Genomic DNA, 25,537 nt, shown 5'->3' with positions numbered 1-25,537 from the left:
TACTTTCAGATCAAATTTCATGAAGATAATGTAGCAAGTATGACCTATTTATGGTAAAAAAAATCCGACGTTTTTTAAACAATTGACAAAAACCTTCTGATATTGCATAAACTATAAATAAAATGCTTGAACTTATATCATATATGTAGAATTACATTACGACAGTTCAAGATAGGGTAAAAATAATACCTCTAGTGCTATCAAGGTTTTCCTTTGACCTTATGACCTTCATGTACAATTTGACCTCATTTATGGCCAATAATTGACCTCGATGAAAAAAATAAAGAGATACATTCAAGTTTCATGAAGATTGGTTAGAAAATTGGGCTGTTAAGTGGTCAACAGTAAAAAGTTGAAACCCAACCGACAACAACAACCAATCAGTTAAAGCTCGCCATGAAAATCAGGGGAACTCAACATCCAAAACTTCCGTGTAAATTTTTGTAGAAGAAAAAAAAAACAAAGCAAGTTCATTTTTAAATATTTATAGTAAGATATTGGTGACGAAACAATAAATCATACATAAAGCAAACTGTGAAGTAAATTTCCAAGGAGTATCTTTTATTTCTTTAATGCTGTAGGTTATATACATTTGCGAGGTCTTTATTTTGCAAATTCTTACTTTTATTAACTTTTTTCGGAAGTTATGTTTTGCCATATTATAATGATTTGTAACATTTTTTGCATAAATAATGTTTATTTGATAATCATTATATGAAATTCTGGAATCGCAACATAAGGGAAACGCTAATTTCGGGGAAAAAAGTCCCTCGCAAAATTTAATCAATTTACAGCTCCTTCATAAAGCGTAACATGTTTTTGTTGTTGTTGTTTTTATCTTAATGTAAATGCACCAGTGTTTAACAACCAACGTATGGCACAATCAATTTGGATGGACACTTAAAGCTGCACTCTCACAGATTTACCATTTTTACAACTTTTTTATTTTTTGTCTTGATAAGGGCAAATTTTTGCGTGAATATCTGCTAACCAATAATATAAGACTGCTGACAAAAGATCAGATCGCAGATTTTCATATTTCTGTTCGAAAATTAATGTTTTATGGCTTAAACCGTTACTAACGGTTTAAGAAAAATGCATAAAAAACAATTTTTGAACTTAAATAAAAGATCTGTGATCTAATTTTTTGTCAGCAGTCTTATATGATTGGTTTCCATGGATTTTCACAAAAATTGGCTCGTTCCAAGACAAAAAATAAAAAAGTTGTCAAAACGTTCAATCTGTGAGAGTGCAGCTTTAAGAATATTTAGTCGCTGTTGAACTATTTTAGTCATTTTACAGTGTACAGTACCCTTTAAATATTTAGAAGCAGAATATACATGTGTCAATATAAAGTATCAAGGTTAAGATAAGAATGTGATGAGTGAAAAATCGGTGACAAATTGTAACTTGGTGGTTAAACAAACAGTCTTAGAAAACTAACATCAAAAACTGTGCAAAGTCTACAAAAAAACTATTTCGGACAAAAATTTAAACTTAAAAAGAAACATTAACATGTTTTTTTTCTTTTTCAAAGTGAACCACAGCAAGAGAATTCTATAACAAAAAAACAACAGCTGAGCCTGTATTCAATATAATTCTAAGCCTAATTACCCTAAGACATGGCTCATTGATTTCATGCAATCTATTTATGGACTATTTTTACTGTCCGCAAAGCACTTGGATTCTGATCTCAAATTTCAGTTCAATCTTGGTTTGATGTTGAATATGGTCCATTATCTCATTTTGTTAAGTAAATTATATTACATCATCATTTTTTGTTACTAAAAATAAAACTGCGGTTTCCATGGTGAGATGTGTATTAATAAATATTACTAGTAAATATGTCATCAGCAATAATATGACATCTTAGTTTATTGTTACTAAAAATAGAACTGCGGTTCCCATGTTTAGATGTGTATCAATTGGTGTTACTAATAGCCATGACATACGCAACACTATGACATCATAGTTTCTATTTACTAAAAATAGAATTGCAGTTTCCACGCTCTGATGAGATCAAAGGTCATGGGAATTTTTAAGATGATTGACATTTCTTTTTTGTAAAAAACACATGTACTTGATATGATTCTAAAAATTGACTCTTCATAAAGTTGCTATAATAATACCTGATTTCGCTTGATATTGCTCTAACACACTAAAAAAACATTAATAAGGCATGTTTTTGCTTGTTATGGTTCTAACAAACTAAAAATCATTAATAAGGCATGTTTTTGCTTGTTAGAACAATTCTAACACACTAACAATCATAAATATGCATTGTACATGTAAGTTGTAGGTAATTTTACGTTCACCTTCTTACAAAACCATCAGCATATTATACAACATAATTAAACCATCTACCATATTTCTAAATAAACCAAAAAAAATCTACAATTTAAATATGACCCCTGACCTGGATTTCAAACATTTTTGTGATCCAAAAAAATCCCTTTAGAACCCAAATAAACCAGCATTTCCCTTTTGATATATCAGGGTAATTCATTTTTAAAAAAATACACATATCCTTTTATTTTTTAACATTTTTTCTTAAATTATGCAAGTTAAGCGAACCTTCTGTCTTATAATTTGAAACTTATCATTTTTATTTTTACAACATTAAAAAAATGAACGATTTATGTATTATTTTATTATAAAATATTTGAAAAAATGTTGGAATGGATTCATGTATTGAAATAAATTGAATAACTGTCATAAAATATATAATCAGACACAAAAAATAATTGCATAATCATAGTATTCATCACAAAAGGGTCTCCCCAACACCAATAAAAAAAATACAAAATATTTTCAGTTTGTACATTATGGTATTTTATGCCTCACTTAACATTTGTAAGACTTATACAAAGCACTATTTTAAAGACACAGAAATTTCAGAATTAAACAGCTAACAACTTTCAGAAAAATGGCAAATTAAATAATGAGATTACTGAGGTACATGTCAATAAGGTGTCTGCCGTTTTGAAAAATTAAATAACAATGCTTATAATAAACCGGTCATTATAATAATGAAAAACAACAACAGAATAATCTTCCCAATTAATAATTTTGGGTGGTTATATTAATAAGATTTTTTTTTTATTAAAAACTATGGACAAATTAAAAGAAGATTGGTAGTTGACACAAAGATAGTATACATGCTATAATATCCCCATATTATTGCTATATATCTTTCACCCAATTTTAATAAACCTAGAATTGTATAATCTATTATAATTCTTCCTTTGGAGCGGGTGCATTTAATACAAATTTGTAAAATTCTTCTTCCGTTCTATCGCCGTTGTATTCTGTAAGGAACTTCCCCTTCACGTAAAGTTTTATTGTTGGAAATCCCTGAACTCCTTCCTTTTCGCATAGTTCTGAAATTGAAAAGTTTTAGATTTAATTTTTATTTTATCTTTTTTTTATTTTTATTAAATCTAAGTAATCAAATTCACTTAGTAAAATACATCATTGGCATTATTTTCATTTTCACTCAAGTCCGTTTCCTAAGAAGAAATCAGAAGTCAGGCCACAAGAAAGAACCCCTGGTAGGGATCAAACCCACAACCTCTTGGGTGTGAGGCGGACAACTAAACCACTAGAACCCTCGTTGGGATAAAACCCACAACCTCTTGGGTTAGAGTCCAACACCTAAACCACTAGACCACTCTCACACTGGTGAGCATCAAACCCACATAGTCTCAGGTCAGAGGCAGACCTGATGTCCTATTTAAGAAGCATGAGAAAGAACCCCAAGTAGGGATCAAATCCACAACCTCTTTGGTATGAGGCGGACAACTATATTACTAGACCACTCTCACCCTGATGGGGATGAAACCCAGGTCCTCTCAGGTGAGAGGCAGACATCTATATAACTGGACCACTTCCCTCACTGGTTGGATCAAACCCACGTCCTCTCAGGTGAGAGGCAGACATCTATATAACTGGACCACTTCCCTCACTGGTTGGATCAAACCCACGTCCTCTCAGGTGAGAGGCAGACATCTATATAACTGGAACACTTCCCTCACTGGTTGGATCAAACCCACGTCCTCTCAGGTGAGAGGCAGACACATGAATCACTACACCACTCTCACCCTCTACCACATGTTAGATCTTAGTAAGGCAATCAGCATAGGGAATGATAATGTTACGAGCTTTTTTGACACTATAATGCCGAATGTGTCTTGATTCACCATCTTATATAGAAAGCATTTTTGAAGCATTACCCTTATTTTCAGTCCCAGTGCAATCAACAGCAGCAAATGCCTTTGAGTCATCAGCAAGTTTGTCGGCAGCAGCCTGGTATGCGGGCTTCGACTTCTTACAATGCCCACACCAAGGGGCATAAAACATGACCAGGACCGCCTGCTTGGCGGCCGTAAAATCAGAGAAATCGGTCCCTGTGAGGTGCTTCACGTTACTTTGTACTGTGCTCCAGGCCGCCTCCGGTTTAGGTGGCGGTGGGGGTTCCTTGGGACTTGAAAAATGAGGGCGGAATTAACATTGGTTGTATTCTATTTAACAGTTATGATTTAAAAAAGTTTGAACATTTACTTGACTGTCAAGACTTTTTCAGCAAAACTACATGTAGATATCTTTAAGGATTTTTTTTCTGTAAACTGAAAGATTAATTACACATATTTCTTGTTACAGTCAGGGATAACATCACTAATTTCTTTGATTTGTAGTCATGCGTAACCAGTTATACATTGGGTAATGAGCTATCGTTTGTATGCGAACCGATTTTTAATTGCATATGTAGTATACACCAAATGACATGGTGCAAGGAATGTTAAGACTTCTACTAGTATATAGTTATAATAGTCACTCAAACATTATTTCTAATTCTCTTTTTGAATTGTTTTATTTTGCTAGTTACTTAACAGTCATTGAGACTTTTGTATGAACAAGCCTGAATTCTTTTACATTTGCTTAGCATCGAATTTTGAACAAGCCCTGATATATAAAATTCAGAATTTTAGCAAGCCCAGATGACATTTTACCAGTGCCGATCTTGTGGGCTTGTGTTAATTTCCACCTGACATAAATCAGATGTGTTTTTTACGGTATTTTGGGAAAAATGAAATATACCCTTAGTTCTTTTTTCTTTGTAATTCTGATTGGAAATTTTTATTTAATATTTGTGGAAGAAAAACAATTGGGGAAAGAATCAAACAAATGGACGAGAAAAACACAAAACCCTGTACTTACTCTTTCATAAATGCAATGAGTGCTTCGGTAGTCCTGGGAAAACCATAGTCGAAGGCTAACTTGCCATCCCTACAAGTAAAATATGCAAGCCTTATGTTTAGCTAATTTTTACTTCAATAATTCTCTTCATCTACAAATATTTATATATTAAGCTATAAAGCTGGTAATAATACACTGTAACTAGAATTCTGCCGATGCCTGTCTGGAGCCCTCTTCATTTTTCTAGTAATTCATCATGACCTTGGGCAGACATGTGAACTCTACCAGTGGTGGACAAAATCTACTGCTTTATAGATCCTTCTCCTGCCCTATTGCTGTCCAGACACTATCTACTGCTATTGTTTAAATCTTCAGATTTAAAAAAAAAAATGGTTTAAATACTCAGAAATTGGTATGTTTTTCACATTATTAAAGGGCCTACAAAAAGCTGACTGTCTCCCACAGCTATGTTATTATTTAAAAAGAAATTTATTGTTGTGAATCCATAATATGCTTTAATATTTAAAATAATATATTATACTTACTTGAAATACTTTACTGAAAAAGAAAATAAAGAAATAATTATTTTATTTATATCCAGAAGCATAAAAATAACTTGAAAGGGTCCATACATGATATTTGGTTGTCCGGTTAGCGCAGTGGTTAGCGCACTCGCTTCTCACCTAGGCGACCCGGGTTCGATTCCCGGCCTGGGCGCATGTGAGTTTGGTTTGTGGTCACCAAGCCGGACAAGTGGGTTTCCTCCGGGTTCTCCGGTTTCCCCCACAACACAAGACCACACTCTCGCGTTAAATCGTGCCAACGAGAGTGATTAATATAATGTTGTAATAACTTGTTTCACAATCGTTGTAAAATAAATATGTTTAAACTAATACATGATATTTTCATAACTGTGGAAACTCTATTGACCATGTCAAGTTGCTTTAAGGGCTTAAAACTAATGCTGCATTTGTATTTCTTGAAATAAATTTTACTGTTTTTTTTCCTGGAACTCATTGTCCAAAATTGAGATGTGATGACAATATTGTGAAAACTACAGTCAAACCCCGCTGGCTCAAACTACCAGGGATGCGCAAAAATACCTCAAGCCTCGGAAAATTCCAGCCAAGTAGTAATGCTTACATTCAGTTTAATAAATCAGTCCTTTACATCAAGTTTGAGCCAAAAATGTATGAGGAATTCGAGCCAAGAGAGTTTGAGTCAACGGTGTTTGACTGTATTAACAAATTGTTATACGTTAACATGGTAAAAACTTCTTCATTATAAAGATCTAATTCCCTTACATTTATTCCACCCAGCATTATAAAGGCTAGAACGAAAATAATGTTGTGGTTCCTGTTACATGCTGACAAAATAAAACAGGCTTTGGAAGGTCTAGGGAAATCATTTAATCTCAGAAAATTATTTGATTATGTACAAAGTATGTGTAGTTGTATTGTTTACATACATGCATACATATTCTGACATGAATTTTTCGGAGAAAGTAAACCAATACAAGTGACCTGTATCCTCTTGCACAAATAATAGTAACACATGACTTATTTTATATAAAAATGAAAAAAAGAAAAGAAAAAAAGTCAGGGCTGTCAGGGCTGGTCAAAACTGATCTTAATTGAAACTAAGAACAATGTACATCATCGGATAACTTGTTATTTATAACAGACTAATGGAGTTAACTAAGTCAAGGATGTATGACCCTAAGGATTGCTGAAGTTGTTTATTGAATACCACCCCAGGGCTTAATAATAGGGTCGTTCAGGTAACCGGAACCGCAGAAATACTTTTGCTTGGCCTATATGAAAGTATGGTTATGAGATTAAAATATTTTAATAGACAAGTTGACTTACATGTAGGAAAGCCTCTAACTTCATACTTGGAAGACACAGCATTATCTACTGTAGCATCAACGGCCGCTATAACTCCAGGGAACTGAAAATAATGTAGAAACATGTAAGTGTCATCTTACCAACTCACGTATCGTAAAATCACTTTTGAGAATCGATATTGTTGAGTCCAGTCAAAACCTGTTGGAACAATAGTGCAGGGACCAGCCAAAATACTTAAGGCCTTCACATTTATCAAGCAAAGTGGGAATGCTTACTTAGATAAAAAAAAAATTGGTCCTTTACATCAAGTTCGAGCCAACGAGGAAATCAGGCCAAGGGATATCGATCCAACTGGTTTTGATTGTAGTTTAGATACCTATTTCGAAGCCAGTTTAGGGCCAATTGATTTTGCAAGTTAAACTTTCAAAACATATTTTTAATTTATATATATATATATATCAGACATCAGATTGCAGTACAGCATTTTGTAATATTTTGTAATATACACATGATACATTCAATGTAATACTTCAATTGAGAACATGGACCTAAAATTCTTGATCTTTATTGATATTAGATGGCTTCATTCGAGAACATGTCATTTTCTAATATAAACTACCATTTTCTCCTTAAAGATGATATCAAAAATCAAAATGTACAACTGTTTTTTTTATATTAAAAACTGCTTTTTAAAGATTCTCTCTTACTCCCAAATAAACAGTGCCACAATTAATTTAATACAATTGTTTAATTTACCAAAAGGGATGAATGAATATCAAAGTGGTTCTTATGAAGATTATAAAAGTGTTTAATTTGAAAGAAGGGTTCATAAAACACGGTATTTCCATCTTATAAGTGAACGTTGATTTCAGTAAATCTTTTAGAACCAACCAGTAATCTAATATTTGTGTGTTTTCAGCTATTAAACACACAGTTACAATTTTGTTATCAGTAATTGATATTTTCCATAAATGCATTATTTAGTAATTAGTGAAAAGTTGATCACTCAAAATTGATGTTTGTTATATTGATTTTAAATACGAGTATCACTTTAAAAGTACAATATTTTGCGACTTGCATATGCCAGCCAATCAAAGAACAGTTGATATGACTATTGTACATGGAATATTTATACAAAACTTACTCCTTCTTCCTTCAGTTTAGTAGCCGCCTCACTGTAGGCTGGTTTCATAGCCTTACAATGGCCGCACCCTGAAGGCAGAAAATACAGGTCAAAAGTCAGGGACTCTGAACTTCAATCAAGTACAATGGGATTATTTTATGCCTGGTGACCACATATTATTTTGAATGGTTTGAAAGTGTTTTTTTAAGTAAATGTTATTTTTTTGTTATTTTCAAGCAAGGTTTTTTGGCCTTAAAGAGACTAGATATCAGATGGTCCCAAAATTAGCAAATACAGTATTTCCTTAAAACCAGCCTAGAATTGTCAATGTAAGCTAGTAAAAGGTCAAGAATAAATCAATTTACATTCAAAGAATAATTTGTCACTGTCTCAGTAGAGTTTTCCCGTTTAAAAATAGCGCATATTGGTTTCCCAGTGATTAGTAAGTATATCAAAATTTTTAGCTTGTTTAAGACCTGTGATTGGTACAGATATATAAACCGAATCTTTTTTTTTAAATTAAATATTATTTACATGGGAGACAATCCCGGTAAACTTTGTATTGGAAAAATACACCAAAAAAGATACATGTGTCATTAACACCATGTAAAAATATATATTACCAATGTAAAAATCGAGAATATCTGACCTTCGCAGCTACCTGTTACGAATCAACAGATATTGAGACCAAAAATAAAGATATAACCTTTTTGCTTAACAAAAGCAATATTAAACAATAAAAAAATTTGAGGGCTAAATGCAAGACTGTAATACAACTCCCTGTCTCAATTGTGTTAAGTCCTAAATTTACAGTACTCGTAAAGACAACTTACATGGTGCATAAAACATAACCAAAACTGAGCTATGTTCCTGAATAAACGTGTCAAATGTAGCCTCTCCGAGGAAGTGAATATTCTCATAGCCAGCAACATCATTCCAGTGTTCTTCTTGGCTGGGAGCTGGAGGTTTGCTGGGCTCAGGGTCAGTGTTCAGAGGGTCCCTCATGAACTTGATAAAATCTGCCTCCTGGTAAATAAAACATAAGAAGTGTGATTATTTGTGTTATGCACTTATGATGTAGAAAAAACATCATTTATAAATAGGTGAGTGTGATATGTGTCAGCCTCTCGTCAAAGAGGTTTTGGGTTCAACTTCATCGTTAAGTATTCACCCAGATTTACAAATAGTGAAGGTGCGTGTGATACAGCTGTCCGCCTCTCATCAAAGGGGGTGAGGGTTCAATCCCCAGCAGGGTCAGAGAGGTCTTGTGGTAAAGGTGTCTGCCTCTTACCTGACCGGTTTAGAGTTTAAACCTCACCATGTAAACTATCTTATGGACACCATATGTACTGGTTTGTTCCCAGGAAACAGATTTGACTGGGTTTCTACAAACTATCAGCCTTTTATTTTGTCACAATTCAGCTTAAAGAAAGTTTCTACTTGTCCACTTTGCACTATTTACTCATTATCAATACCCTTTGGAATATTAACTCATTATTCATACACTTTGGACTGTTCAACCATTATTCATACACAGCAGGACTATTTACTCAATATTCATACATATAGCAGGACTATTTTCTCATTATTCATACACAGCAAGACTATTAACTTATTATTCATACACACAGCAGGACTATTTACTCATTATTCATACACAGCAAGACTATTTACTCAATATTCATACACAGCAAGACTATTTACTCATTATTCATACACACAGCAGGACTATTTACTCATTATGCATACACTTTGGACTGTTTACTCATTATTCATATACACAGCAGGACTATTTACCCACTATTCATACACACAGCAGGACTATTTGCTCATTATTCATACACAGCAAGACTATTTACTCATTATTCATACACAGCAAGACTATTTACTCAATATTCATACACAGCAAGACTATTTACTCAATATTCATACACAGCAAGACTAATTACTCAATATTCTTACACAACAGGACTATTTACTAATTATTCAAATACAGGAGGACTATTTGATTCAAGAAATTAATATAAACTAAACTATGTATTTACCTCTCTACCGCCCATATATTTCTGTGAGTTTTTGCCGTAATTGAAGTATTTGAATGTAGGGTAACCATTGACATCGTGGGCGGCACAACTAGCCTTCTGGACGGTGCAGTCTATGGCACAAAGGGCAACCTGAAAAAATTGATTAATAGTTTATGAACTGATTAAGTCTATCACAACAAGAGATGTTTGTCAAACATTATGCCACCCCCTGAGCGCCATGTTGTCAGGATTATATGGACAATTGAATGAAATATGCATGGACCGAAATGACAGCTGATTTGTTGCCGTTAAGGCAGTTTTAAGATTATGACCATTAAAGTGTAAGGATAGAGTGTGTTATGACCATGACCTTTGACTCTATGAACTCAAAATCCAGAGTCATCAGCTGGTCACCAGAAACCTAAATGTCAAGTTCGAGGGCCATGGGTGCAGGCATTGTCAAGTTATCACACAGACAAGTTTTTTTCATTCAAGGTCACTGTGACCTTGACCTTTGACTCAATGACCCCTTAAATCATAAGGGGTCATCTACAAGTCAGATGCAACTCCAAGTCAAGTTTGAAGGCCATGGGTTCAGGCATTGTTGAGTTATCACTCGGACAACCTTTTACCATTCAAGATCACTGTGACCTTGACCTTTGGCTCTATGAATCCTAAAATCAATAAGGGTGATCTACTGGTCAGGCTTAACATCCATGTCAAGTTTAATGATCATAGGTTCAGGCATTGTTAAGATATCAGTGGGAGAAGATTTGTTAACTTTTTTGCGTTAAAGGTTACTGTGACATTGACCTTGGCCTGATGACCCCCAAAGTCGATAGGGGTCATCTACTGGGCAGGCCCAACCTTCATGTCAAGTTTGATGACCATAGGTCCAGGAATTGTCGAGTTCGCTTTCAAGGTCACTGTGACCTTGACCTTTGACCCCTAAAATCAATAGGGACCATCTTCTGGCCAGGCCCAACCTCCAAGTCAAGTTTGAGGGCCATGGGTGCAGGCATTGTCGAGTTATCACTCGGATAACCTTTTACCATTCCAGGTCACTGTGACCTTGACCTTTAGCCCAATGACCCCTAAAATCAATAGGGACCATCTTCTGGCCAGGCCCAACCTCCAAGTCAAGTTTTTAAGAGAATTAGACTGCATTTCAGCCTATCTGTTTGAGATTTACCTTCTGGTTGAGATTTACTTTCTGTACAAGTTTTACTTGTTAAGGAATGTGAATTTTGAAACCAAATTTTGAGATTTTCCCCCCTTCTTATTGGGATTTATACACATTTAATATTGATGTCACTGTGTGACTTATATACTTACTTTGGTATCATCTTTTAATTTTTCAGCTGCTTGCATAAACTCTGGTTTGGCTTTCTTGCAATGTCCGCACCCTGGTTAAGTATAACATACATAATAACATAATACTTTGTTTATAATTTCAATATTCAATAACACATGACTTATTTGTAAATTTATACAAAATCTGCATACAAGAACACTGTAACTGATGTATTTCATTCAACATGTGTTTTTTCGGAAGAATAAAACAGCAAACTTCCGGCCAAGATTTCTTAAACAATATTAACATGACACCGTGGTACTTTCATTTTATGACTAATATATTTATTGAAACAGGTGCCAGGACAATGTGTAAATCAATAGTACTTACAAGGGGCGTAAAACATAATGAGTGCATGTTTCTTCTTTTTCAGGAATGACTTAAATGTCTCGTCTGTAAGGTGGGTCACTTCGCTGGGCATGTCTTCCCATGATGCCTCTGGGGGTGGGGGCGGTGGGGGTTCCTTAGGACTGAGGGTAGAACATGTTTTTATTATTGGTGCCCAGTGCAAAAAAGAGTAGTGACTCTTTATATAATATTATACATTCACTGGTCAGAAGAAAGGGAAAAAAATGATCAGTGAGGACTTGCACTTATAATCTGATTGTATCAATGAATAATATGATCGTATACGCATGTTATCTGACTGTATAGCCATGTACAATCTGACTGAGCACATGTATAATCTGACTGTATACATGTACATTCTGACTGTATAATTTATAATCTGTATGTACAATTTGACTGTTTACATGTAAAATCAGGCTAGAAACATTCTTATTTCTGAATACCGGTACATGCGTGTAAATTCCAACTTTATACATGTATATGCTTTGAAATCTGACACTGCTACTTTGATAACTTAATAAATTCATTTAGCCGCTCATTTTACCCTGCTTAACACGAGGTAGATACATAGATACAAAATGGTTATACTCTTATTATTGAAAAACACAGAGTTGTGCCTTGACCTTCATGGACGTATTGTCTCTGGAGACATGTGTACCAAGTTGCAGTACAATATCCTGAAAGGTTTTTGAATAATGGCCAAGGTTAAACTTATTGCACACCGCCTACAATAATGACAAAGGCTATCACAATAGCCAGACTTCTTTCCTTGTAAAAAAGATAATGGCTTCACATGGAGTGGGACAAAACTAAATTAAGATCCCAGCAAATTTCCTTGAAATATCGATTATAACTGTTTCTCCATTGCTACATACTCTATATTGATACCTGTGTTAAATATAACATGTTTTAGTTGGCATGTCAATACTTACTCCTTCATAAATTCTACAATTTTATCTGCTGTCCTTTCGTTGAAGTCAAACTGGAACTCTCCATCTCTATAATAGAAAATTGATATTAAAATAAAAATACCAACCTTTAAACTTCAATCTATATTGTAAGCTAGTCATAGTAAATTTTATGAACTAAGCGATGATGAAGTATTGTTGAAAATTAATCATTTCCTTTCAGAGTCAGAAATTATCAATTTTGATTTACAATAAATATCGCAACCAAGGTCACAACAACCTTAACCTTTGACGTCAACATCATGAGATGTCATATGCCAAGTTTCAAGTTCCTATGATGAAGTGTTCCTAAGTTATTGATCCGAACCAATGGAGACTGACTGACTGACAGACAGTTGGTCCGATTACTATATGCCACCTTTGGTGTCATCAAAAATACATTAACTTAAACTTGATAAGTTTTGTACTTACTTGAAATATTTAACTGAAAAAGAAGTAAAAATAATATAAGTCCGAAGTGAAAATTGGTAAAAGTATTGAATCATTCTACACTAACATATGAATTCTGATGTTTTTTTTACCTTTTTAATCCTAAGAAATGAACACTAATTTAATGTAACTTGCTTGACTTTGTGAAATTTGATTAGTGATCAAAAGGATTCAATAAAACATTTCTAAGGGAGAATGCTACCTAGATCCCAACTTCAAAAACTAATCACATATATAGGGGAATGTTACCTGTTGGAAATCACTGAACTTTAAACTCAGACCCCAAGTTCTATAACTAATCATTTCCATGTGATAACTTAACCTGTTGGAAATCACTGAACTTTAAACTGATCCCCTATTCAATAACAAATCATTTCTAAGGGAATGTTACCTGTTGGAAAGCCCTGAACTTTAAACTCATCTCCCAGCTGTTTGTCTACTGTGGAATCAACAGCTGCTAAAACTCCATCAATCTACAGGAAAAAAACAAGTTTCAAATTGTATGAATAAGAGTACTGCAGAGAGAAGCCATCACCCGTCTGTTCTTTTTTCAGTCAAACAAGGGGCATAACTCAACAACTATTAAAGCCAGAGTAATGGGCCTGGCTGTACATGGGTTATACATCGCAACATGTGTACCAAGCCTCGTTTTGAATATCAAAAACGGTTCTGAGTTATGGGGAAGGAAAAGCTTATGCACGGCAGTGCAACAAAACAACACAAAGGATGCGACATATTTTTCGTTTGAGAAGCAGACAAGCTCAAAACTCATAACAAATCTTAAAGATACTGTTTCTTCATAACAAAATATATTCTTTGACTAAAAGCCACATTAAAGGGACTAGACACCAGATGGTCCAAAAATCAGTAAATACAAACAAGCTAAGAATTGTCAATGCAAACTAGTAGGAGGCCGATAATACATCAATCATTTTACATTTTTTAAACAAAATAAACACAACAATCATGTTGCTGTCCCATCTGTGTTTCCATGTTTTAAATTGCGCATAATGGTTTCTCATTTTAAATCTTATCTGTTTATGAGTACAGATAAATATATGGATGCTATTTTTAAACATACTGGGATTTATGTGGTAGACAACCCAAGTTTATTTTGAATTGGAAAACTGAGCAAAAGATGCATGTGTTGTTAGCGATGTGATACATCAGTAAGTAAGATCCAATGCATTGTACACACATTATCAATTTTATGTAAGTTTTTGACAGTTTTTCTTTTGTCTTCAATTGTTTCATCTGGTTTCTAGTCCCTTTAAAACCTGGCACATTAAAAACACAGATAGAATATATGCAGTTTCATTTTTGTTTTGCAAATTTCATGAATCTTGCACAAAGGGACATAACAGCATATCATTGGATTTATAGCGGCACTTTAAGTTGTCAAGCTAAGATTGATCTAAATTTTACAGTGAGCATCTTTCAGAGCAAGGGGTCATGGGTTCAAACCCCACCAGATACAAATAAAACTTTTGTGAACGTCTAAAAATAATTTTTAAACCTTTTTCAACAAACTCACATTTTCTGTTTGTAAAGTCTGTGCAGCCTCCTGGTACTCTGGCTTCATTTTCTTACAATGTCCACACCCTGTGAATACATCATACATTCAATACACACAGTCTCATATTATTATGTATCAGCAAAAAAAGGAAACTGTGCATCCATCAGTCCTTCAAAAGATGGTAAGAAAACATCCGATGGTTTAGTGCTGTTAACTGTTATCCAATTCATTCCACATCAATTCAAGTTGTTTACTTTTTTACATATTGCTTTGTTTTTATTCACAAAGCACTATAAATTCAATAAGTGATTGATTTATTGATAAAAAATATCAAACTTACACGGAGCATAAAACATTACTAAAACGGAAGAATGTGTTGCGAGGAAGTTGGCAAACGTGTCGTCATGGAGATGAGTAATCTCCGGAGCTTCATCCTCCCACGTTGACTCCGGCTTGGGTTCCTCCGGTGGACCTGGGCTGTAGGCAGGGCGTATCAGTTTTTAATTTTTTACTATTGCAATAACTTTGTTAAAGTAATATTTACCACACAAACATACTTTTATTAATAAATCATTGTAGGATAGCTCTTGTTATGTAAAGACATATGAAAGATAAATAATTAAAATTCTGAAAAAATATTCCATAAATATAGAGCATTGTTTTATATAGAGCATTGTTTAATTTAGGATCACTCAAAGAAAGAATGTCAAGCACTTACTTTCTAAGCCACTTTATTAAACCCTCTTTATTATTTTCTCCACCATATTTATATTTCATCTCCCCATTTCTGTAAAAAGAAGAACAATGCATACAAAACGGCAATATGACAGAAACCTTCCTCCTGCAAATGGAATAGTTCAAGGGAAATAACTCATCAGACAAAAACCTACCTCCACTAAATGGAGTAGTCCAAGGGAAATAACTCATCAATCAAAAACCTACCTTAATCATGAGTTAGTTGTAAAGTGGAATAAATAATGATCAACTTGATATATAATTATGTTTTAAAATTGCCAAATTCAAGCAATTGTCTCAAAGTAGTACAGGTTTAATAGGGAATCAGGTAATACTGAATTCAGGGCCATCATAAGGGACTTGTTGATATCAGGGGGAAATGTATTTAATACACATGTACATGTACTTTCATTTAAAATCTAAACAAGCAAAGCAACTTACTCAAAGTAGTAGAGAGTGGGGAATCCGGTGATATTGAACTCGGTCCTAAGAGCCATCATGTGAGGCTTGTCTACGTCAATACCGACCATGTTCTGTAAGGGAGTGGAAAATATGTAAGTATAACTGGAGCAACATGAAGTGATTTACGCCCCTGTTGCTTTACAGTAGAAAATGAGGCATTTCTTGACAACTATCAAAGGGACATTATTTTGTTGAACTCATTTCACTTCAGTGATCAAAACAGGAAAAAGCATATGATTAGTGTACAGAAAAAAGAACAGTTAGGTTTTTTTCATTTGACCACAATTTCCCAAGTTTGCTACACTTAAGAACTTTTCAGAAGATGGGGCTAGCAATGTTGAGCTTTTTATATTTCATCTTTAAATGCACTGGGACTTTACTGTAACTGCTGGAGTGAAGTCTTGCAAACAAAACCTTCTTTCTTCTTTCATACTAAAGAGTTTTAATACAAAGAATAACAAAACAATTTGAACTACGGAGTATCTACAATAATACTTCTAATTGCCAATCTTTTGTAAAATACGAACCACTTCTCCCTTCAGCTCCGTGGCTGCAGCAGAATAGTCCGGCTTCAGCCTCTTACAGAAACCACACCCTGGAAGAGACAAACATGATAGTATGCTGAATTTGATATGAAAATATTAGTGCCCATACCCACAGATTTCTTTTAAACGGAAAACCTGAGTCCCTGACTGAATTTTCAGGCTTGGGACTCACATTTTGATATAATCTTGCATCCCTCATATACTCCCAAACTCTATGTTCAATGGGTGTTAACAATATTAATTTTGGACACAGCATAATATGAGACCCTGGAGTTTTCAAGTACTGGAAAAGTCTATAAAAAGCCTTATACCTTTGCTAAAAAGGCACAAGATAGGTTTACTCTTTATAGATGCAACATTTTTTTTATTTTTTTTTTATTTTAAAGTATAATGTTTAACTCACTGAACTTAAATGATCAAAACCAAAAAAAGTGATTTGTGTACAAATCAAAACATAAGGCACCTTAACAACCTTTCAAACAAACCCCAAAAACAAAAATAGGTCTGAAAAAAAAACACAGAAAAAGTAAAAACTGGCAGTAACTCTGTAATAAGCTTAAGCTGAGTTATGGTTCCTGTACACTACACTTCCTCTTATTATAATGTTCTTTCATTGTTTGAATAAATTCCAGCAAGTAGTTTTCAAGTTATTCTCCGGACAAGTAAATTTGCAGCAGACCAACTGACTGACCACAGGGTGACTCCAATATACCCCCTTTAAACTAGACTGTTGAGGGGTATAAAAATTATGCAACAGGGAAAACAGACATCGTCGCAACCTTTCCTTTCAAAAAGAACAGCCTGAATATGTTCTGGAATGTATTTAGTCATGGCTACATTCTAGTTTAATTTCTTTATTTTTTCATAGTGCTAAAAAGTTTAAAAAACAAATCTTTAAACAAGAGTGACACTCACAAAATACGCCCATCAATAATTTCTTGGATTCTAAGACAACTTACTGTCACATTGGCCCTTTGAGAAGCAAGCTTTTCAAGAAGCAAATGATTTGGCACAATATGGCATTAACAGTAGAAAATATTTATTTTAATTCGAGGGTTTCGAGTCAAAAGGTGCTAAAATGTCTGTAATTTTCATAGGCACTTAGAACCTTTGGGGACCAAGCCCTTGATATTTACTGAGGGTTTCATGCAAAATTGTATTTACCAAGTACTTCTGTATTTCAGGGAACTATGGCACATTCTTCAGTTATCTATAGCAATTGTTCTGTCAAACTATGGTGTATACTTCAGCAAATATTCAGTCACACTGTGGTCTCAGGAAATATTCTTCATACCATTGCATCAAACCTAAAGTCTTGTTTTATTTTATACAACATTATTTACACTGTTCCGTGATACCAAATTCAGTACCTTAATCTGTCAAAGTCAGAAAAGGCTCCTGAAAATCGTGTCTATAGATATAGACGATTAATCCCAAATCATGCCCAAAGACAATCAACGTGTTCGAGATATGAAAAACAACATTCATGTAAAAATCGTCTCCAAGAGATGATTCATCCTTAATCGTACCCAAGAGACAATCAGTGTGTACTTGGCAAAGCATTTATACCGGCAAACATTCTTGGTAAAGATTTTATAGCTACAAACATTTTCAGCAAGTTTGGTGAAGGTCAGATGAGAATTGTTGAAGTTAGAGAGTAGACAAAGCTTAAATGGCAAGGGCAGTAATCCTGAAGTGCTTAGGGGCATTTGGCTGATTATCATACTTGACCGATTTATTTTACCAACAAATATTTTCAGCAAGTTTGGTGAAGATCAGATGATAACTGTTCAAATTAGACAGTGGACAAAGAAAAAATGGCAAATTTTGACCAATTCAAGGGCCATAATCCTGAAGAGCCTGGCTGGTTATAGAACTTTGCCAAGAATATATACCAACAAACATTTATAGTAGCAAGTTTGGTGAAATTCGGATAAAAACTGTTCAAGTTTGAGAGTAGACAAAGCTAAAATGGCCAATTTTGATAAATTCAGGGGGCCATAACTCTGGAGTGCCTAAAGCGATTAGGCTGGTTATCGAACTTGACCTAGATATTTCACCAACAAACACTTTCATGAAGTTTGGTGGAAATTGGATGAGAAATGTTCAAGTTAGAGAGCGGACAAAGCTAAAATGGACAATTTTGATAAATTCAGGGGGCCATAACTCTGGAGTGCCTAAAGCGATTTGGCTGGTTATTGAACTTGACCGAGATATTTCACCAACAAACACTTTCATGACGTTTGGTGGAAATTGGATGAGAAATGATCAAGTTAGAGAGCGGACAAAGCTAAAATGGCCAATTTTGACAAATTCAGGGGGCCATAACTCTGGAGTGCCTTAAGCGATTTGGCTGGTTATCGAACTTGACCTAGATATTTCACCAACAAACACTTTCATGAAGTTTGGTGGAAATTGGATGAGAAATGTTCAAGTTAGAGAGCGGACAACATTGTGGAGCCGCCCGCCCTCCCGCCGCCCGCCCAATTTTGACAAATTCAGGGGGCCATAACTCTGGAGTGCCTAGAGCGATTTGGCTGGTTATCGAACTTGACCTAGATATTTCACCAACAAACACTTTCATGAAGTTTGGTGGAAATTGGATGAGAAATGTTCAAGTTAGAGAGCGGACAACATTGTAGAGCCGCCCGCCCGCCCGCCGCCCGCCTGCCATGGGTGTTCCCATAATATGGCCATCGTAAGATGGGCGTATAAAAAATCAACCATCAAATTTATTTCTGCATGTCACAGTTAAGGTATATATTAGACATTTGTGAGATAATTGCACTATTTACAGTGACAATACATTATTACATTGTAGGTATGCAAAAAGTATTTTTCTGAATGATCAATACACTTTAACAAAGCTGGAAGAATGAATTTAAAGAAGATCAAATATAGAACTTAAATCAGTCTTAGTAATAAATAATTCATGCCATGGTCTTTTATTAAGAAAAAAAAATCAATTGCAATTTTCTAAAGGTGAACCGATTCTCAATTAAAGTTCTGTTTACAAAGGACACTATCAAATATTCACTGTCATTTTGCTAAAGGTTAAGGGGGCACAAAACAGGTTAAAGCCCAAATTTAAATTATTTTTTTAAATCATTTCAATGTTTATTTCAATTGCCTTTAATCAAAACCCCCAAAAGCATATGAAATGTTTACTGTAACAGATAAAAAATATCTGCTGCTATTGATATAAATATTGTTGTTTTTTTCAATTGAAAGCTAAGTGGACACACATTTCCAAGTTAAAAAAAGGCCAAAAGTAGCGCTAAGGCCTAAAAAAAATACATTTGGTTCGGGTTACCCGACCCTACCTACGGAATAGGTGCCAACCCTACCGTTTTTATAGTCAGTTTGAAAAAAAATTGAAAAACTAAAAAAAATATTTTTTTTTTATTTTTTTTGTTTTTTTTTTAAGTTGCTTTTCAATATGTAGTTTAAACCTTAAATGCTTATACAGAAGATTTAACACCATTCTCCAATGATGAAAATGATATTCTTATATAAAGCCTAATAAAAAAAAAAAATAAAAAAATAAAAAAAGCCTACCTACCTTACCTATTTTTGAAAAGGATGTACCGGTAACCCTAACCAAACAATTATTTTTTTAGGCCTAATATTTTTCCATCGTATGTTTTTTTTGTTTTGATCGTTAAAGTCAAATGATTTAAACATAATAATGCATCTTAATTAAAAACTCAATTTTTTTTTCATCAACCTGTACTGTGCCCCTTTAATAAATTCTTAAGTAAGCCATACTTACAAGGGGCATAAAACATGACCAGCATGGGCTTCTTATCTTTTCTAAGAGTTTTCTGGAATGCCTGGAAAATAAAATATATATATGTAACTGAACAAATAAATTTACATTTTTCTTTTAATCTCTTAATATGATCCGTAATAATTTTATGTTGATATGTGTCTATGTCATATTTCTGTTTCTATAAACTTCATTGGTTTTGCCGCTTACAACATGCCGTCATTCAGTCATTGAAATTAGACTTTTGAATTAACAAGCCCAAAATCTTATACTTTTGCTTGGCATCAAATATGTCAACAAGCCCTGCTATATAAAATTCAGAATTTGAGCAAGCCCAGGAGTCACTATACCAGTGCATGGCTTGTGGACTTGTGTTAAGTTCGATCACTGGTCATTAGACATTGTATGACAGTGATGTCACTTCCTTCATATGATTATTGTTGTTATCTACTGAAGGGTTTTGATGAGACACCTCCCTGGCTCCCTTCCTCCATCTACATGCTATAACACTACTGTACATGTATATATCCGTGTACGTACCTGAGGGCTGTCAAAATGAAGGACATCTCCTGCGTCTGGCTCCTCCTCCCACGGGATGTCTCCAGTCGGATCCAGCATGAAGTTGACCAGTGACTAAACAAAAATGCAAAAAGTTTTATTAAATGCAACCACTGTACAACCATATTGTGGTAAAAATCCTATCAAATAGTGTTTGACAAAATATCTTAAGATCATAAAAATAATAATTCAAGATTGATTTAAAGTAACAAATTGATTTTAAAGTGTTACTTATTTGCAAATTAGCTGTGTCTTACGTGACCATTCTTTTTTCTTTCTTTTTTAAATCAAATTACAACTTGGGATATCTGATTCGAAAAATTCGGTTATAAAAAAAGGCTGTTGATAAAAGGGTCCCTTTATCCAAAAAGGGGCATTTGGTGGGTTAATTAAATAGGTTACCATCTTAGATTTAAGTGGGAACTAAATAGGTTACCATCTTAGATTTAAGTGGGAACTAAATAGGTTACCATCTTAGATTTAAGTGGGAACTAAATAGGTTACCATCTTAGATTTAAGTGGGAACTATCAGTTTAGCAAATTTATAACATGAATTCATTTTTTTTGTAAATCATGTGCATGCAAATCAATATATCTGCTACTAGTAAAAGTGGTGTTTAACAAATAAGTTTATTTTTTGCGAAGTAAATATTTTAAAATCCTTACAAGTCACAACACCCGGTACTATCCGTGTGTGTATTTCATTACTCATCTTTTCAGGCATATATTTCCCATGCTTTTCTTAAACTCTCTTAAAGGTTTTTGATGTGCAAATAGGCTCGTCATTTCATCAAGCCAATTGGAAAATGTAACATTCAGATGTCTAATGACCCCTTATTATAGTGATATCATTTAAATAAATATTGGTTGCTGATTAATAATATGTAAAATAAGTTATTAAAAGTTATTAAAAGTACATTATAGATAAAATTATTTAAGTTTATATTTTCAGACATGTGAACTCTACCAGCGGTAGACGAAATCTACCGCGTCTGAGACCCTTCTTCCCCTCTACTGCTGTCCCAACAAAATCTATCAGTTATGGATTTATTTATTTTTATTTCAATTAAAATCGGTAGCAATGTTACCAATATTTTAATCTTAAAAATTAAGCCCTTCAAATGATTCAAGTTAAAATGGGGTCACCTGAGGAATCCAAACTTCTCATATTTGTGTATCAGATGCCTGAGACAATTGCTTCTTACCTTCTGCACCATTTTTCTATCATAGTTTTTGTTGAAATCCCCATCTCTGAAAGAGAGTCACCAAACACATTAGGTCAATTTTAAGCCATCAGGTAAGTGAAGACGTGTATTGTACATTCTTGTCCTGCTGCAATCTATATCTCTTCTTATCTATTTCATTTCCATTGAAGCAGCAAGACTTTTGTTGACCCTATCTTTAATGTCGAACTCTTAAGCTTTTTCTTTTCAGACATCAAGACAGCTTTACTTAGGAATGTAAGAACGTAACTTGATATATCAATGCCAAAGTTAATGATAGTAAAGTTATGATCAAATACACAAATGCCTACAGTGAAAGTAAGATATAAATACAAAATAACAAGAGCACAGCTGATTGAAAGCCAATGACTGTCCGCCATCATAAAAGCCATATTTATTGGACCTTGTTATAGATGTACATGTGAGCATTGTCTCAAGCAACATGTGTACCAAGTTTCATTTGATTATCTTGAAAGGTATTTTAGTTATGGCAAAGGTTAACGATTTTTGCATAACAACGCCAGTGCAACCATCAATGACTCTACATCAAAGCTGTGACAATACCTCAACTTTCTTTATTTGAAATATAGACAAAGTAAGAAATGAAGCGATTTCTTTCTTTTAAGTTCTTACAGAGTTGGGCCCATATCTTACTTGTTATGCCTGAGGTCATGTCCTAATGGAGATGGGGCATTTCTTAATTGTGATGCCTTGATTTTTTATGGAGATGGGACAGTTCTTTCTTCTAATGCCGGAGTTTTAATAGTTTGGGAGATAGGACAGTTTTTCATCGTAATGCCCAGTTCTTATAAAAAGATGGGATAGTTCTTACTTGTAATGCCGGAGTTCTAATGGAGATGGGGTGGCTTTCAAATTCTTACACAGCTTCTTTGCGTCACTGAAAAAAATAATAAGCAAAACAATGCATTTATAAATAATAAAAATAAATTGAAAATTAGGAGTGCATTCTTCCATTACATAAACCATAAAGAAAAAAGTAATTTTGAAAACAATAAATTTTAATATAAACATTGAACATTTGAGAATTGCAGTTCATCTGTGTATGAAAACGCTTGGTCACTGAAGAGATAATTCAGACGTATTACTTATTTTGCATTCCCCAATATATTTTAATACACCTATGAACAGCAATACTAAAACATTCAATCCTTAACCGTCTCACACTTACCTGCAGTCTACAAACGCGAGCGTGCCTTTACCCTTGACTTCCTCAGCCACACTTTCAAACAGCGACATTGACTTAGAAGCTGCATTGCCTGCAAAAGAAATTTAGAATACATAAGCACAATGATATATTGAAAATTCCATACAATATTTTAGTTTTCTGTGTTGATGGGACTTAGTCAAAGCAAGCTACTAATATCCTCTCAACTAGTGTTGTAACTATGATTGATTAAATTTGTAACAGTTATCGTTAGCTATTATTGGTAGTGATAAGCACAATTACCAGTAATTATACAGTGTTTATTTATTTTTCATTTTAAAGGGAATGGTGGCAGGGCCCTTTGATAGGGGGAAAATAGCGTTGTTTAGGCAAAATGGGGAAAAGTTGACTCAGACTAGCATACAATTGTAATTCATATCATGTTTATCTTATTGTCAAACCTTTTCTTCAACAAATATATTGACTTATTCATGAATGGCACTAAATTGCTATATCAATGCTAACTGTATTAAGGTCAATGCTTTTAAACAAATAATAATTTCTGTTTACTTGGGTAGGGGATAAATTATCAGGAAGGGAAATGAGCCAAATTACAGTGAAATTACACACACACAAAAACTGACAGTACCTGATTTGGCGTATATAACAAGCAGGTTGGTCTTGGTACGAAGAAGCTTTTTAAACTCCTTCAAATCATCCACCTCATCGATCAGAGATTTGCCCTTCTTTGCCACTGACAGAGCACAAAGCTGAAAAATTACAACACCGTAAATTCACCATTTTGACACCATACTGTTACAAGTACACTTGGTCAGCTTATAGATCAATTCAAGGGCTACCTACAAGACGTTAAGAAGATATTCTACTTTTACTGATTACCAGCATTTTCTAGTGTTTTTTTTAATAATCGACAGCATTTTACTGCTTGATTAATCGCAAGTTAGTGAGATTCAAATTGCATTTATACTAAAATAACATTTTAAGCATTTTTATGAATGTCTTAAAATTATTACAAATGGTGCTAAATGTAGTAACATTTAATGCTTTTAATCCAGCAATACTGGCTTTGATTCTCTGCCGTAATTCCAGGTGTGCCAATTATCAATAGTCGGCACACCAGCTTGTGTGCAAAAAATCCATACTTCTGATAAAGTTCACTTGTATCGGAAACAGACCAGTTTCACTGTATGAAACTGTCAGCAACAAAACAACAATTTTTTTCAACAAAGGAAATCTCTTTGAATCTACATTTTAAACTCGGGCAACTGTTTTTTTTTTATAGACATATTCAATCTCCTAATCCTACGCAGTGGTTTCCCTTCACCTTCATACTTAACCAATAGATAGGTAATTTAAATGGCAGTATCATTGTTTTCTTGCTAAAATATGCGCACAAAAAAGGTTAAAAAATTGCATAGGTGTGCCCGCTGTCCATAATGGCCCACCTGATTCTTATTGAAACATTAGAATTAACATCAATGGCTATTTTTCTAAGTTTTCATCTTTGTTATTTCACGTTTGATGGGCATAAAAATGATCTAAACCAGTTTAAGTCATAAATGACATCAGTATAAAATGAAAGTAAATAGAACTATTCTTCAAAAGGAAGCGAGTACTGTGTTGTATATGGTTACCATCCACTCGGCCGAATAAAATTGGTTTCAAGCTTGTACTTGTTACATACATGTACTTCGGCCGATTATAAAGATATTTAGACAGAATCCATGTTAAAGATAATTGGGGATTTTATTATTTTCAATGTGTTTTAACACACTTATGCATCTTATCTGAAGCTGTGAATAGTAGTAGTAGTCTTGTGTTTTGATTTCAAATAAGCTGTATGATGTTTGATTGATTTTCAATCCTAATCAATTGTGCATCTTTAAGACAACCAGAACAAAGTAATCAATTTTTATCTAGTGTAAAATGAGTACCTTAAATTTAGTGGCAATAAACCAGAAACAAACTACTGAAAAGCATTGTTTACTCAATTGTTTACTTTTTGTTTACTAAAAAAATACTCAAATTCCAGAACCCCACCCACTTTCCATAGCCAATAGCTTGCAAAGTTATCATAGAAAGATAAATGAAATTCTTTCGAATGAAATTGCAAAATATTCAAAACATACTGGAAATCTAATAATATGCGTTTAAAACACATGACAGCACTTACAATGAGCAAAAACTGCACGGAAACAACTAGTACACGATTCATTGCCACGTCCATGTAATCAAAAGACTTAATCAAAACGGT

General features: G+C 34.0%; 1 protein-coding gene across 1 annotated transcript; it reads right to left on the bottom strand.

Annotated features, from left to right (window-relative positions):
* Nucleotides 1–469: 469 nt before the first annotated feature.
* LOC128234753 (protein disulfide-isomerase A5-like) lies at nucleotides 470–25,537 on the bottom strand. Its single transcript, XM_052949234.1, has 25 exons — nucleotides 25,457–25,537; nucleotides 23,912–24,032; nucleotides 23,287–23,374; nucleotides 22,930–22,995; nucleotides 22,080–22,125; nucleotides 20,857–20,949; nucleotides 20,320–20,380; nucleotides 16,530–16,597; nucleotides 15,982–16,073; nucleotides 15,524–15,592; nucleotides 15,146–15,282; nucleotides 14,824–14,891; nucleotides 13,681–13,762; nucleotides 13,272–13,284; nucleotides 12,825–12,890; nucleotides 11,875–12,014; nucleotides 11,526–11,596; nucleotides 10,212–10,340; nucleotides 9,000–9,192; nucleotides 8,188–8,255; nucleotides 7,065–7,146; nucleotides 5,742–5,754; nucleotides 5,218–5,286; nucleotides 4,233–4,483; nucleotides 470–3,380 (listed from the first exon to the last, which is right to left on the bottom strand). The coding sequence occupies exons 1-25, from the start codon at nucleotides 25,508–25,510 to the stop codon at nucleotides 3,232–3,234; spliced, it is 2,289 nt and encodes a 762-aa protein (XP_052805194.1). The 5' UTR covers nucleotides 25,511–25,537; the 3' UTR covers nucleotides 470–3,231.

This window comes from Mya arenaria, chromosome 5 (assembly GCF_026914265.1).
Source record: "Mya arenaria isolate MELC-2E11 chromosome 5, ASM2691426v1".
Taxonomy (NCBI): Eukaryota; Metazoa; Mollusca; class Bivalvia; order Myida; family Myidae; genus Mya; species Mya arenaria.
The sequence above is the reverse complement of the archived record's forward strand: the minus strand, read 5'-3'. Positions and strand labels throughout refer to the sequence as shown.